This window comes from Diadema antillarum, unplaced genomic scaffold, assembly GCF_040938485.1.
Source record: "Diadema antillarum isolate AM-2024a unplaced genomic scaffold, OU_Dant_1.0 seq00000209_RagTag, whole genome shotgun sequence".
Taxonomy (NCBI): Eukaryota; Metazoa; Echinodermata; class Echinoidea; order Diadematoida; family Diadematidae; genus Diadema; species Diadema antillarum.
In genome coordinates, this window is record NW_027271267.1 from 863,518 (window position 1) to 880,104 (window position 16,587).

At 39.2% G+C, this 16,587-nt stretch overlaps 1 protein-coding gene across 1 annotated transcript in view; it reads left to right on the forward strand.

The window, feature by feature from the left end:
* The window catches only part of LOC139728998 (mitogen-activated protein kinase kinase kinase kinase 3-like), a 164,588-nt gene extending 150,827 nt beyond the window's left edge, over positions 1-13,761 (forward strand). The window contains exons 17-25 of the mRNA XM_071639925.1: positions 1,494-1,578; positions 2,029-2,108; positions 2,800-2,860; positions 3,311-3,493; positions 5,733-5,836; positions 6,737-6,834; positions 8,035-8,207; positions 12,277-12,440; positions 12,919-13,761. Of these exons, the coding sequence (XP_071496026.1) occupies positions 1,494-1,578; positions 2,029-2,108; positions 2,800-2,860; positions 3,311-3,493; positions 5,733-5,836; positions 6,737-6,834; positions 8,035-8,207; positions 12,277-12,440; positions 12,919-13,062 (1,092 nt within the window). The 3' untranslated portion in view covers positions 13,063-13,761. The remainder of the gene's footprint in view (positions 1-1,493; positions 1,579-2,028; positions 2,109-2,799; positions 2,861-3,310; positions 3,494-5,732; positions 5,837-6,736; positions 6,835-8,034; positions 8,208-12,276; positions 12,441-12,918) is intronic.
* The last annotated feature ends 2,826 nt before the right edge of the window (positions 13,762-16,587 follow it).

The window sequence follows — 16,587 nt, forward strand, 5'->3', positions numbered from 1 at the left end:
CATGCATTTTAATTTCGCGAATCTCGGCTCTAGCGAAATTAAAATGCATGTGAACATTCCTCGTTTTACCGTTAATTGGGAGAAGAAAGAAAAAAACTCTAGGAAAATTTGAAATTGATTGATTTATTGTGATTCATCATTTCTGCATGGTGAAAAATGAATGCAACCTTTTGTAATGTTACTTATGACACACTCAACATGTCTACGTGAAGGAGAAGAAGAAGAAGATGAAGAAAAGTGCAATTGGATTAACCCTTTCTATTCCAGGTACTGTATACGCTATATATTTCGCGGGGGTTTTATTTTCGCGAATTTCGCGAGTCGGGAGCTATTCGCGAAATTAACAACACGCGAAAATATTACCTTCCAAAATGACTCCCTTGCCTTGATGATACGAACATTTCAGTACTAGTATACCATGCCATGGCTTACCGAACAGACCATGCTGGCTATGAGCTTGTTTACGTACATATACTTAGTAGCACATCCACTATCGCAAGGGGACCACTCGTCAGAAATCTAGCGCGATGGACGTGACCACTTCAAAAATGTTGAATTCTAACTTACTAGTTCGCAGAGTTTGGTAAGTTTTTTTCATGCAGTGTATAACTAGTATCATTCTTATTTGCTAGTAAGTTGAAAATTCACACTTTCTTTGCCACTTCATATTTTCTCTGGTCCTCCAATCGCGAATTTAACCCCTCGCGAAAATGTGTGACAGCGGCAATTCGCGAAAATTTATGTACGCGAAAATTATAGCGTATACAGTACTTTAAACAGTGTGTACAATGCTATGAAATTCTCCTTGTCAATTGGCACTTAAAGCATACAAAGGATTAATAAAATACCATGCAGGAGGATTCCATACAACCAAGAACTTCCAATTTGTGACCTTTAACCCTATGGGAAATGCATGTTGTAGCAAAAATCAGTCCGTCCTCAACGGGTTAATGTCTTAATGTGATGTTTGCTCTCTCTGCCAATTTAGTACAATGCCAATATCTAATGTTCCGTGTATTGCAAGCATTGTTGAGTACCTGAAATTTTGCCGCAGCTAGGGGAAGAGCCAGAAGGAGCTTGTCAGTAAAGTGAAAGTAGTAAAGATCATTCAAGGCTCTGATTCCTATTCACTTTTGACCTTTGCATGATTAAGAACATAGTCTAGGACTGAAGCGTAGAATCTGGTATTGTAATATTGTTATTGTAATTTTTTTAGAATGGCGAGAAACCATTTATGGTAAATGCTCAGATTTGGACATTGATACATGCTTTTGATATCAAAATGTAAAAAAGGGTCCCCCTTAGTTTTGTATGGCGCTTTTATCAATCAAAATGTTTGTATTTTATCATCAGCTAAAAATGACATGTATACTGTTCATGATAACAAAAATGCTTCCCCTTATCTAAATTCTACATGGGTAGCTGGCAGTCAATTTCTATGCAATGATTATAAGGAGGTTTCATTTGTTTTGATAACTGTTTTTCTTTTGCAGATGGGAGCATGTTTCTCCAAAGTCTTCAATGAGTGTCCATTATGCATTCATTGTTCTGCAAGCTGGGTACACCCAGAAACAAGAGGTGAGTTATCTTCCTCCCTCCCTCCCCCCCCCCCCATAAAAATAATTAAAACGTCTATATGGACTTGTAAACAGTCACCCCATATACCCCTGTTTTGACAAGCAGAATATAAACCTTTTTCGGGGAATGGTAAGAAACTATTCATGGTAAATGCTCTGATTTTGACACTAATGTTTAGCACATTGGTATTCCATGGTCTTAGGTTCTTATGTGTACTTTGAAATGATGCACAATGTTTTGTTTTATGAGATCATTACAGGAGACCAAGTAGAGTTCAGATTTATTTTTTGTTTTGTTCTTTTGTGTAATGTCAGTGATTAATTAAAGAAAAAAAACCCAGGAAACTGCTCTTGGCAGAAACTTAAGCACTCCTGCAGCTTTGTGCATTCAATATATTAATCAAAAAGCCATTTGGTATCATCCTGTTCACTATCCCTGTTCATGTTTCAGATCAGTACATTATATTTGGTTGCGATGAGGGTATCTATACGTTCAACCTCACGCAAATACACGAAGGTGCTATGGACCAGGTATGTACCTACAAATTTTGATTGCACATCAATGCGATGCAGTGTAACCTCTTTGTTGACTTTGTGATATCACTGTTACCTGATATTTCAACTTCTTTAAAGAGCTTAGATGGATGAGCTTTATTTCAGGACATGCATAAGGTGGCAGACATGATTGGTGTGTGATATTGAATTGCAAACGAGAACAAGCCTTTGGTGTCAGATTCTGTGGTATTTTTAATCACAATTAGCAAATCCTTTGGAAATGCATCAAATTGCATAACTCACTGATATCAAATCCTGTGTATATACATGTGCAATGTTTTGTCATCCTTTCTTATATTGATTAGAATAGGCTTGTTTGTAGAATGGTGTGTGAAAAATCCAAAAAAAACAAAAAAACATATAAAGTGGATTTAGTTGAGTACAAGTAAATGCCATCATAGGTGCTGTGTCACAGTCATGGTAGGATACAAAATCTTGTGAAAATATGATTATTGCAACAAGAAGTGAACATGTATGTAAATGGAGCTGTATGTACAGTAATGCTTTTCTTGGGAGAAATCAGCCAAAAAATATTTCCTCTTGCCATGCGTATCACGTTCCTGCTGTCAGGCTTCAATATTTTGATTTGAAAACGTATTCCCCAACAGCCAAATTTGCCATGTGTTGTTGATGATCTGCTCTTTGCATTGATTATCTTCCTTTACAGATGTTCCCTAGAAAAACAACCTGGTTATACATCATCAACAACATCATGATGTCATTATCAGGTATGTCACATCTATTGCATAGACTCTCTGTACTTGTGTGTGCTTCAGATGGTAATTTTTTTACATATTTCATACTATGCATACCGATAATCGTTCTCCTTGGAGATTCATTGCAATATTTCAATATTACAGTGATGTATTTGCAATCGATAATGCTAGAACACTAGTAGTAGATCAAGGCACCTGTAATTATAGGTGTATGGGGACTGATCTTTTTAATTCAGTATCTCTGTATGGGAGCAATTTCACACTCAGATTTCTCAGTGATATTACAATGCAATAAACTACAATGTCAGAAGGCAGAATTTTTGTGTACAGATACACTTTGATAGTGGATCTCCTTCCCATCCTATCTGCCTTATCTCCATCTATCTCTATCACTCTCTCTCGTCCATCATATCATCTCTTTAATCATCCATCATATCGTCTCTTTAATTTTGTGGGTTGCAGGGAAGAACCCCAGTATCTATCAGCACAACCTGGTGGCCATCGTGGACAAGAACCCGCACCGGTTCCACATGCCCAGCCGGTTTGGTGAGCGGCTGCAGAGGATACCCGACAAGCTCATCCCCCGCAAGTTTGCCCTCAGCCACAAAGTGCCCGACACCAAGGGCTGTACAAAGTGTTGCGTCGGTAAGTCAGTCACACCTCGTCCTCCATACTCCCTCCCTCTTCCATGCCCCTTCTTCCATCCCATTTCATCCATACCCCCTCCTCCACACCCCTCCTCCGTACCCTTTCCTCCATACTCCCTCCTCCATAGCCCTTCCTCCATATCCCTTCTTCCATACCCTCTCCTCCATTCCTCCATACCCCCCTCATACCCTTCCCCCATACACCCCCTTTATTTATACCCTCTGCTCCATACCCGCCATACCCTCCCTCATAACACACCCCCCCCCCCCCCATTTGCCCCCACCTTCCTTTACTTCATATGGTGTCATATCAAAGACTAGGACCTGAAGCCTCATGGCATGCTTTTGCATGGTTGGTCAATTCAATTTGATGCAAATTTCCCTGTTACAATGCAATAAAAAAAGACACACACACACACACACACTCACACACACACACACACAAACATAATGATGAAGGCGGTCAGTGATGAATACCGTAAAAGTGGAAATTATTGCACAAGTAATCTTTCATGCTAGGCTGGTAAGATGAATTTCACTTGTTTTTAATTCTGTAGAATCAAAACATTAAATGTTTTACACTTACAGTAACAAGCAAAAAACATTTGTGTGCTTTTATTTTTGTGCTAGTTTCTGGTGGCACAAAATGTTTTAAAATTTCTTCACCATGAAACTGTCCACATTTACAGTATTAGACTGACAGAAATATGACCAGGCAATGACCAGGCAAGGCAAATGAACACCTTTGAAAATGGTCACATTGCACAGGTTGCTATGATGTAAATTGTAATAGTGTGCTTTTTCACTAGTGTTAAATATTGATATTATACAAATTCTTCTCAAATGTAAAAGGATAGGTATGGAGGTAAATATTATTGAAATATTCTGTATCATAAATCAGACACCATGCCATGATTAGTGATATACCATGCAAGGTTCTTTCTATACAGCTCATACACTTTAAACCCAAATCCAGAGTGGAACTCGGCAGATCTCTAGTTATTGTGGATGACGTGTGGTAGATTGGTAGTACTTAATGGAGAAACGGCATGCATCCCTCTCAATCCTAGCTGGATTAAATGTCAGATCGCAAAGGTTGCGCCCAGACCACATAAATCATTTAGGCATCTACATTTGAGCTGCTGGATTTTGGGATCTTATGGATAGGGAATTAGATTTAAGAAAAGAAAAATGACCTTATAGACAACTGCTGTGAAAAGGGAAACAACAGTTATGATGATGATAATGGTTGATGAAATTATGTTAGTAATGTTGATTGTAATGATAGTAGTAATAATATTGATGATGAAGGAAAAAGTAATAATTGTAAGTGATGAATATCAGTAGAAGTAGTAGTAATTAAACATTGACATGATCGCTGATAATTATTCATGTGCTTGAAACTTGTAAATTTTGCAAGGAGCCAGGATTCACAAAGTAAAATGTGCAAAAAAGGTTTTGTTTTCTCTATGCATTGAATGCCAGTTGCAGTTTGTGAAACTTTTATGCTGCTACAAATGCCATCTTCTCCAATTCTCGCTATCGCCAATGACGTAAAAAACTCCTGCGCACGCTGAAAAGCTCTGTCACAGGTGCACTGTGGGATTCCTCGGTCCCTTGTTAGCTTCCGGTTGTCTCACGCGAGTCGCAGTTCCCATTCGATTCAATGGAGTTCTTTGTCTGTTTTTCCGTTGTTAGCCTTTTTTTTCTTGGCTATAATTCAGCTTAAAAGAGTTGAAAGTGTCTAAGCTTTACTGATTTGCGGTCACTAGAGTCATGATTCACTACTGCAAGGCTTCAATGTGCTGGTCACATGATGGAAAGCGAAGAAATTTTCAACAAAAAATACCTCTTTATAAAGACAGAGCGTGATGTAAGTGCATGTGTAGCCAAAACCGGGGCAAGTTTTTCCCATGAGCTATCCCATAATGCATCTAAAACGCTGCTCTGCGCACGGCACCTACGTATTGGCGATACCCTCAATTCAGGAAAGTTTCATGCCGCAAATATTTTTGGTTTTACAGTATTACTATTGTCATTATCATTATAGTAATTATTTTCGTCGTGAGCATTGGTTTCATCATCGTCATCATTGTCGGGATTTTACTACAGGTAATACTACATTTATGATTTAAGTTTGTCTTTGGATGTTGCAGTTGTTGCCCTCGATATTTTTCAACTGAAGACTTATCCCCTGTTCATGATATTTTCCCGCTTTTCTCTTTGCGTGATTACAGTGAGGAATCCCTACAACAGTCACAAGTACTTATGTGGAGCACTGCCCACAGGCGTAGTATTACTACAGTGGTACGAGCCCATGAACAAATTCTTACAAGTCAAGGTGAGTGGGTGCAATTTTGAAACAACTTTTTAGTGGGATAGAAGGATCATTATTAAGAGAAGTGATGTTCATTATTCCGGAGGTTCGTTAATCCAAAAATGAAGTAAGGTTTGTTATTCCAAAGGTTAGTTATTCTGAAACACACAAATCTCCTAATCCTAGATGCTGGTTAATCTGAAAAAGAAAAAGGGCTCATTAATTGGAACATTTTGTGGCATTATTCCGAAAGGTCATTTTTCCCAAGGTTCAGAATCCAAAAATTATGTAAGGTATCCCATTCCGAAGGTTCATTAGTCCAAAAATGAAATAGGGTTCATTAATCAAAAAATGAAAAGAAGGTGTGTACCAACAAAGCTTTGGAATTACGAACCTTCAAATTAACGAACTGTAATCGTTCAGATTTATTACCTTTTAGGAGAGATTTTGATCATTGCCTAGAAGAGATATACATGCAAAGGGACAGAGAACATGGCAGAAAATGGAGAAACATCACCAAAGAAAAGTGAGAAGTGGGTGGAGAGACAAACTGAGTAGCAGTTTAGTGAATGATACAGGTAATCCTGACTTTATACACATTTCTTATTTGGCTTCTTTCTTGTGTGAGTTTGCTATATTTACACAAAAAAAGAAGCCCAACATCAAATGTGAGCTAGAAAGAAAACAGTATCTATGAAATATCATGGCAGAATAACTCCATACTATTGCACTTACATTTTGTATCATTCACAACAGCTTGTGGTTAAAGTAACAGTATTGCACATGCATTACATTTACAGAGTGTTGAAAATAAATATCTCTGACCTCGTCACCTCGGAAAAGGGATTTTGATGTCCAAAGCAGAAGAAAGTGTGTGACCGATTGATTCATTTTCACTGTCGCTTTTTTTTTTCCCCCTTGCAGGTGTTTGATTGTCCGCTGCCCGCAGAGATCAAGGTCTTTGAGATGCTAATCAAGCCGGACGCAGAATACCCAATTGTGTGTGTTGGAGTAGCGAGGGGGTGAGTGTTTAGCTTGTTTTTGTTTTGTTGTTGTTTTTTTGCTTTTGCAGAGACTAGGTGGATTGGCACATTTCAGTTGCTGAAAGGGAAATTCAGTCCTGATATTATATTGCTTTCTATGAAAACAGAAGAATTCAGAGAAAGTAGATCAGTGCAAATTTCTGAGAAAAATATCAGACACTTGAATAAAACAGTTCTGAACTGTTAAAAATTAAAAGAGTAAGATTAATTGGCCAACTCTGGGTGATTCGATTTTGATGTTGGGCAGCCCTCCACTCGGTTTGTGCACAAAATTCACCAATTTTCATTTTTCTCCCAAGAAAAATTTTCTTCAGACTTTCTCTTGGTATATGAAAGGGTTAATATGTTTCTGCATGTCCTCAGAAGATACATGTAAGCATTGTTTGAACCCAAATTTTCAAGATCACAGAAGAGCAGAGACAACTTGGCTACTGGCAGTCAGATTTGCATGAAATTATATAGTGCGTGGGATTATTATAATTAGTCACATGATATATCAATTTAATGCACCTCACAGATTATTAATCCTCAACTCCCTAAATGACAGCATACAGTGGTTATCTACATTCTCTTTAGGTCCTCCTTTACATGCATATTATCCAAAGTTTTTACCCATATTAATTCAAAGAAGAGTTTTGCTTCAAGTTTAGGGCAAAAACAAAATTGTGGAGAGAAGAGTTTAGCACATGTCACCTTCTCTCATATTTTGGTCAAGAAGAAGTCAGAATGATGAATAAATAGTTTATTTGTAAAAGGGGCTAGATCCACTTTTAGTACTTTAGAGGAAAATTGGTTTGTTTGTGAGAATTTGTACACAAGTGTATGGAAAATCAAAATCTAATTTTGCTATAATTTCTATTCAAATGGTGGTCTGGAGGTGAAATTTTCATGGTAACTAACTCAAGTGGAATTTTGTGCAGTGGTGCTAATAACTCAATTTTCATCAAAAATGGATCTAGCCCCTTTTGCAAATAGGCTCTTTAATTTTGATAGAGAGAGAGAGAGGCTCTTTTAAAGCGCTCATTCTACCTTAAAAGATACTCATGGCACTTTAGAACGCAGTACATATGTGTATTATAAATGTATTATATGTATGCACAGTAACAAGAAGTTGTCATACTTCACTGCAGAGTGGGATCTAAACTGCCTCAATGGTGGATGTTGTTACCCCCTTTATAGCCTGGACAGGTCACACCTGTCCTTTGACGTGGTCAACCTCAACTCCACCAGCAGCTGGTTTGTGGAGCACCCGCCCACGGAGAAGCTCCTCAACGTCGTCTGCGTCTCGCAGATGGAGCGCGACACGGTCCTGGTCTGCTTCGACAGTGAGCACGCCTCCGCCAAGCTCCGCGGTAGCAAACACGCCCGGGCAGCAGACCTTCTCCCCTGTTTTTGTCTATATGTATATATCCATGCGTGTATATACACACACACAAACACTTGTGGAGAAACTGTTGCTTCTTCCTACGAACTTTTTGCATCGTGCAACACAACCGCAACCCCCCCCCCCCCCCCCACTCCCTTCACACCTTTTCTGTTTTGGCATGGTTTTCGAAACATTTGGTTTATCATACCACCTCATTTGCCAATTTCGCATATATATATTTTTTTCTTTTCCCCTCTGCATCTGAGTATACATCATCCATACCTTCCCTTAAATTGGTATCAGTTGATTTGTTTGCATGTTTTGATATATGTGTGCCAAGATTTCATGCAGTGCTCTCCCATAAGATCTAGTGACCCAATCTCATTTCACGTGTGAGGAGATCCCCGTCGCGTCAAGATTGATTACGTTCTTGTGTTTTTACAACACTAAATCTGTAGCTGCCGTTATTTCTGCCTGACTAACGTTAGGCCCAGAAGCATATCCCATATCTTCCCCCCCCCCACCCCGCCTCCCTCATTCTCTCCCATTTTTCTTCTTTGCTTTCGTGATCCCTTATTTTCTGTTGAAATTCACCACCATTAATTTGCCAGGATTCAGATGCACTAAGTTTTAATGGTGGTAGTTTTTAGCCATTAATTTTTGGCACCATTATCTTTAGCTTTATTCTTATTTGTTTCTTTTCTTTGAATCATGATCATGTTATATAACGTCCATCTTATCAGCACAATGCATGCCACCACCGAATTAACCCAAGCAAGGCGCTTATATCATACGGGAGGAAACGTACAGTTTACTCATCGGTTGATAATGCACAAAAGTATGATCAAATTTTCTGCAAGACTACTAAGAGAAACGTTCTAAATGCACATTGCAAGGACACTTCACTCTATAAGCCACTGTTAGTAAGAAGCAAGCCTTGCATTGCACCCAGTGTTTACTCATCAACATTTCTGCTGATTAAAAAAAAGACATTGGAAAATACTAAATAGACGGTGTTACTACATGAGTCAGCGGGCCCTTACACAGATTACATCTTACATTGAAAGGCAAGATAGATTTAACTCTATTCTGACTGGGGGGATCAAATTGACCCCCCCCCCTCGACAATTCGCACAACAATTCCGCGATGCGCAATGATTTTGCCGTGTCGTTTCATGACTTTTTTCATTGAAGTCTCCCGCATATTTGAGACCAAATTTACGACGTCCGGGTACACGGTTCTGAAGTTATGTAATGTTTTGCATATGCATGTCAACCCAAAAACAGCTCAAATTCATAAAATCGTGTGCAAATCCAACGCAAGTTTTTTTTTTTTTGTGAAATTGATATAAATTAGATTATTTCAACCTTTAACCATTGAAATTAATCAATTCTAATGTAGATAAGCTTGAAAAAGTGCCTGCAACAAATTTTGGCAAAAAAACAAAAGGTCGAAAAAACAGTAAAATACATAAGAAATTAACAAAACAATAAAAAACAAAAGAAACTAATTTTGATTGTGCCATTTTTTTGCATGAACATTGTTGGACGTGTCTTGAGGAACTCTGACACAAAAATTTAGCAATCCTTCAGTCTTTTTAATGGAGTTATAGGTGAAAATATGATTTCACGCGTAAATTTGCATAATTAATTCACCAAAAATAGAAAGCCAATGACCATCTAATCTTGTAGTTCACATCCAGCTCTATCTTCAGGCAAAATTTTGCGGCGATCGTGTGATCGGCAGCGGAGATCTGAAGGGGCAGTCAAATTGACCCCCCCCCCCCCCCCCCCCCGTAAAAACTTGGTCTCAAATAGCCCAGTTAAAATAGGGTTGAGAGTATCCCTTTCATGATATGTGGCATTTTGGACCTTAACATGATAAATTGTAACAGTTGTCAAGCGTATCACCACTAACTACTTTTTTCTGTGCTCTCTGTCACCTATAATTGCTTCTTTAATATACATTTAGAGATTTTACTTGACAAAAGTTCAATGTAGGAATGTTCCAGGAAGAGCCACAGACGTTTGCTTTGTGGATTATTCGTGAATTGAGAATCCGATACCGTATACGCCGTATATTTAGCAAGTATAAATTTTCACGAATCAAGACTTCCCAACGATTTCACGAATCGAGACTTCCCAACGATTTCACGAATCGAGACTTCCCAATGATTTCACGAGTGGTTAAATTCGCAATATATTATTAGCAAGTATAAATTTTCACGAATCGAGACTTCCCAACGATTTCACGAATCGAGACTTCCCAATGATTTCACGAGTGGTTAAATTCGCAATTGTGGAGTACTGTACTGAATGGAGAAATGTATACATGTGCGTCACATTTACATCGTGATCAGAGCCATTGTTTCCGCGTGTCTTTTACTTTCACAAATAGCACCTGACTCGCGAAATTTGCAAAAATAAAAACCTTGCAAAATATTTGGCGTATAGAGTACTTATTTCACAATCTGGCATGAATATGCCTCTTTGGTCACAAAATGGACCAGATTAACTCATCCAGTCCTAGGAGAATATGACAATGCTGAATTTTACTCTGTATCCTTTTATTGGAGAAAGATAGATGAAAGTGCTTCAATTTAATCTACACAATGTTAACAGGAAACGAAAGTGTACAAAAAGTTGCCAATGTGAGACAGAAACATAAACTCTAATTGTCTTGCCAATTCAAGGGGTCAGTTATGAACGTAGCACAAGGGCTTTTGGTGATACTACAGCTGATTTACACAGCTGTATGTGACCAGAACAGCACTCCAATGAGAGATAAGTTTTGAAGGATACTCAAATGAGAGATAAGTTTTCATTCTACCTCACAAAAGGTTAGCAATGAATGGTTAAAAATTATGATAAAAGGTGACAGCATCGATCACAAAGATGTGGTTTTTGAGATTCAGTGGGAATAAAGGATACCGTGGCCTTCAAATGATTTTTTTTTTAAATGTTAAAATATAATACCGGTTATACATACCCATGCTAGTAACAGCACATATCCCCCTCTCAAACTGTATTGCCTTTTATACCCAAGAAATATTTCTGTCACATATCCTTGAATCTTTTCTCCTCTATCTCTCCCCCCTCTCTCTCACCCTCGTATTTCTCTTGCCCTCTCTCTTTCTCCCCTCATACATCTGCCAGCAATATTGAATCTCAGATATTAGTGAAACTACTTTGAAATAAATTTCAGTACCATTGGATTGAGATGAATCTGTAGGTAACAGATTTTTGCCCCACAAAGTAATACAAGCAGTGCAGAGGTGTATGATAAACAGCAATGAAAAACAAAACACAAAAACCAACAAACAAAACCCATACTAACCAGCAGTCATAACAGTGGTCTGAACGTCTGCCGCCTAACAGTGCATGTTACCCAAGCTTGCATTCTTTTCAGTTGTACATGACCATGTTTCCTGTTGTTGTTTATTTGTTTGATTTGATTTGATTTGATTTGCTTCACCCACTTAAGCTGAACCACCGTAGGGTCAGAATGAATGTTTATGATTTATATAAAAACTTGGATGTTACATTGATTCGGGAAGTTATGGGCTGAAAAAATAAAAGTGCAAATTGCCTTGTCGAGAGTGGAGTGCCTGTGCAGGGTTTGTCAATGGGAATATTATGTTTATCACAGGTTTTTGTGCAGCATTGTAATCCATGTTTGGAAGTCTTTGCAAATGTCCATTTTATCTCATCTGTTTACTGGGGCAATTTCCAGATGATTGACATGTACACATCATAAGTCAAAAGTGCTGGCCAAAGACTTTTGATTTTGGCATTGAAAAGCTAACTTGCTGGAGAACACTCAAGGCAGATTTCGAGTCTGCTGAAGATTGGCATCTTTTAGCAGCTGTCTGCATGTTTTATGTGGTGATATGGAATTTGGGTGTGTAATATGTTTCAGTAGAGCAAGTAGTCACCTTATGCCAGTACAATGGCAGGACCAGGGCTTTGGAGCTGGGTTGAGTGGACCATTGTTGACCTTTGAACTGTGAACTTTACCTCGCTTCCCCCGTCGACTCTTTTCGCCCCAACTGCAGGTGAAGTCAAGGTGGTCAACCTGAACGGGAGGCCGCGGTCGAGCAAGAAGCTTCTCACCGAGCTCCACTTCGACTTCGCCGTCGACAAACTGGTAGTACTACAGGACAGCGTGCTGGCCTTCCATCGGCACGGGATGCAGGGCAGGAGCTTCAGGTCGAACGAGGTGAGACAGATAGACCCAGGAGTTGCTTCATTTTCTTCAGGCAGACTGCAGTTGTTTCATACTACTGTAAAAGTGGAAATTTTCGCGGTGTTCAAATTTTCGCACATTTCGCGCAACCAGAAACTAGCGCGAAAATAAAAGCACGCGAATATTTTTACTTGCCATATGTGCCTGTGCGTGATGTCTTGATTCCGCGGAATTAAAAACACGCGAAACTCTTCCGACCCGGCCAAGCGCGGAAAATTAGTCACGCGAAAATATCCACTTTTACAGTACTGTAATCTATTGCAATTTGTCCATCTTGGAATTACTTTGTATGTGGGATGACAGTTTTCCTTGTAGTCAGATCTACCTAATATTATGGTAATGATTCTGTTGTGACATGTTGTTATGGATTGATCAGTAGATATTTTTCAACTGTGAAATATGCTCCACAACTTTTTTTCTGTTTTTCTCATCCTGTGTGACTCACCTGCAGGTAACCCAGGAGATCTGCGACAAGAGCAAAATCTTCACCCTCCTGGGACACGAAAAGCTCATAGTACTCAAGAGCCACCCCATCTCCGACCCGACCCAGCCCTGCAACATCTACCTGCTGACGGGGCATGCAAACATGATGTAGGCCACCTCCCTCCCCACCCACCCGCCGCACGGAGACTTTTTGTATCGGCACCCCCGACGACCTGTTAAGGGGTGGATGAGAGACGGTGGTGATGAATCTTATGAACCTCCGTATCTGTGATTGGCTGAAAGGAAACTACAATGTAATTGGGGGCATCTCGTTGCAGCTCTCTCGATGTTAGTGGGCCATTTTCACAAATTTTTTTGCCGAGGAACACTCTTGATGCCGATGGAAACTGTCTGAGCGAAGTTGAGGGAAGCGGCATGGTGGGGGGTCGACAGAGTGGCCCTTCGCTAATTTCCAGAAGTACTCGTTTGTGTCTCCATCTGCACCCCTCTTCTGGGTCCTCCCCCCTCATCCTTTTGCTTGCATCGGCCTGATCCAGAGCAAATTGATGACGTTGATTCTGGACATCTGATAGACGTACTGTACGTGCCTGAAGCGGCAAGTGGCGTTGGTCTGCCAAATCATATCCTGTATCCTTCTGAGAGGTGGCCGTGGGAGCTTTGGAAGCGTTGTTTTCGTCTATCTATTGGTTCCCGTGACAACGCGAGAGCAATATGCCTCCCACGGGGAGAGAGATGTCAGGTTTATCAAACATACATTATAAAGCAAAGGTAGTCTGCAAGTCCTGAAGAGCAGAAGTCAATGATTTTCTTGAGTCATCTATTACATTACCTACCTGTTTAACTAACACTATTTCCCAAAAGAAAAAAAAAGATTAAAAAAACCCCCAACACTCCATCAAACAAGGGTCCTCCTAATTCCTAAGTGAGACAACTGTGGGCATTGATGTTGCATGTAATTACTGGCGAGTGTGATCGTGTCAATGTTTGTTTCTCTTGAATCATTCAGGGGGGAACAAAATTGTGCCATTTTTTGAGACTTTCTGCATCAGAAAGAGTACATAAACATGCATTGTGGAGGAAAATATCAGCAGAGGATAGTTAAATTGGAATGTACTACAAATATAACTGAATCTGTGGGCTCCAATATATCTCTGTCTTGAGTGTGCACGATGTCTATAGTCATGCTGAGGTTTGATACAGTACATATATACAAATTGTATGTGTAATTGGCTATAACGGCACAGAGAGAAGAAAAGTGTATGTAGTGAACACGGAAATGTGTAAATGCGTGGGAAAATGTTTTGGGCTCAGCATAAAGAAGGTATTAGACACACAATGTGTGTGGATGTTGGATTTCTCTCTTCATTTTGCCTCGCAGAGACTAAAACTATCCCATTTGTGAATGCTCCTTGGCATTGCCATGATAGCAGTTGTGTGGAAAGTACATTTTCAGTCTTGGGCCAAGATTGAAAGGACTTGAAAGGAGCTGTAAATTCTAAGCTGTCTGATAAGTGACTCTAGTGGAAGATCTGTTTCAACGTCAACAAATGGGTGACCCTTTTTTTTTGTAGAAAAGATGTGAACATATTATACTGTGTATTCCCAAATCTCTTCATCTGTACAGCTGTGTGGAAAAAAAAAAAGAAAGAAAGAGGAAAAGCACAGTATCATTCTATGTAAGCATGGGCATTTTATTACCAGTAAGCATATTAAGTCTGTCTTGTCAAAGCAAGAATATGTCAGTAACAGTCGAGTTGATACTACACGTATCTTGATATAAGAGATTCGGATGAGAAGACTTTGGTTTGTGCTCCAATTGATTTTTGTTATTTCTCTCTCCCCAACCCCCACCCCCTTTCTCTTTCTCACTCGACTTCTTCCTCTGTCTCGATGAATTTGGGCACTCTGAGGTTTCTTCAAAGAGATTGCCTATGACAAAATCCAGGAGATTGTATGCAGTGGCGTAAGGATACATTGAATCATATTCAATTACCATGTCACGTGTTGAGCGATTGTTCATTGCTTCGTAATGCAGAGACGGCCGTTTTCAAGTACAGGCCTTGATAGCTCTAAGCAATGATCGGGATTTTAGAGTCTGCCACTAATATCCACATTGATGGAAGTGATCAGTGTGTTGTCTGTGTCTCGTTATCTCATCAAAAGAAGGTTGGTTTTTTTTTTCCCTCGTTAGCAAGATGATACTCTTTCTTCTGGATAAGTGGAAAAATTGATATTAGATTTCTGGAAGCTGCAGCAGTATGTACTGAATTATTAAAAGATGACTATTATTTCCCCTAGCTTTAAATCCCTTGATGTAGAGAGATGGACTTATACAAACTGCATTAGCAAATAAACTAGGAACGTGATTATCTCCCTATAGCAGATGTAAACCTGATTAGAAGAAGCTGTGTTTCTGAATACTATATTTTGTTTTTTGTTTTTTTGTAGGAACGTGCTACTGATTGAAGATGTATGAAATCTACGTCAATTCAAACATCAGAAATGTTCGTAAATGCAATAAAAAAAAGAAGATAGCAATTCCAATAAAGAGGATACATAGAGTGGATTTTTCTGCTATTGTCTTCCACCCTCTGTCCATGTGTTTCTGGTGTGTTGGGGGCATTGTTTCCCTCTTTTTCTTTTCTTTTCTGTCCTTTCTTTTTTCCCCTCTTTGAATTGATGGACCAAGAGCAAAAAAATTGTAGAAATGATGTTGCATTCACATTGTAAATCTTCACACAGATCACAAGCACAGACATTAGAGCATTTCGGCCAACTTCTGGTGGGCTGAGCTTGCCAGATTTCTTTTTGTGCAAGGGCTTTTAACAATGGGAACTCTCATCAGCAGTCATTAGTGTTGATGATTCAAGATAGCTCTTTGAAAAAATGGCATAATGTAAGAATCCATTGCTTTTCCAGTCAAGTGGCAAATCATACAGGGACAACAAAAAATAAAGCATCGAAAAGTGTTTCCAAATTGCAGTTTTGAGTTTGTATATCTTCTCGAAAAGATGATCTTCTCGTTGGTGGAAACTCTGAGCTAAGTCTTTGTGCTGCACATCCCAAATCAGATAGTAAAATTGATAATGCTCAATTTTGTCGAGCAAGACGTATATTTACCTACAGTCTGACCTCTCCTATCCGGCCTCCCTTTATCCAGATCTCTCTATCATTTGGATGCAATTTCGCCATGTTTGTTTGTTATTGTTTGTTTTTTCAATCTGATAATTACGGGGAAAATAGGGATTTCAAACTCTGAAAAAATTCCTGCACAAACTGACATGAAATACATAAATTTCAACAAATTGGAGCTGACGGCCTTTTTCGCAGCATGAAATTTTCGCAAATTACCACTGGCATTCAATGCATATAGTGTAGACGACTACTTTCATGTGCATTCTATTATCGCGAATCTTGGTTCTTGCAAAATTCGCAAAATTTAAATGCACGCGAACATTCTTTAGTTTTACAATGTATCAGTCTGTCGTGGCATACATGTATGTTTGACCTGTATCTGCCGTTTGAGGGGAGAAGGGGTCATTAGAAAGAAGAGATGGTGTTATCGAATGTCTCAGATGTACATTTGTGAAAATTCATGTCACAGAGGATGGTGTTTGCTCTTGACTCAAAGCCAGTAACCACCTGTAAGAAAGACCATTTTTCAATGTGATATCAT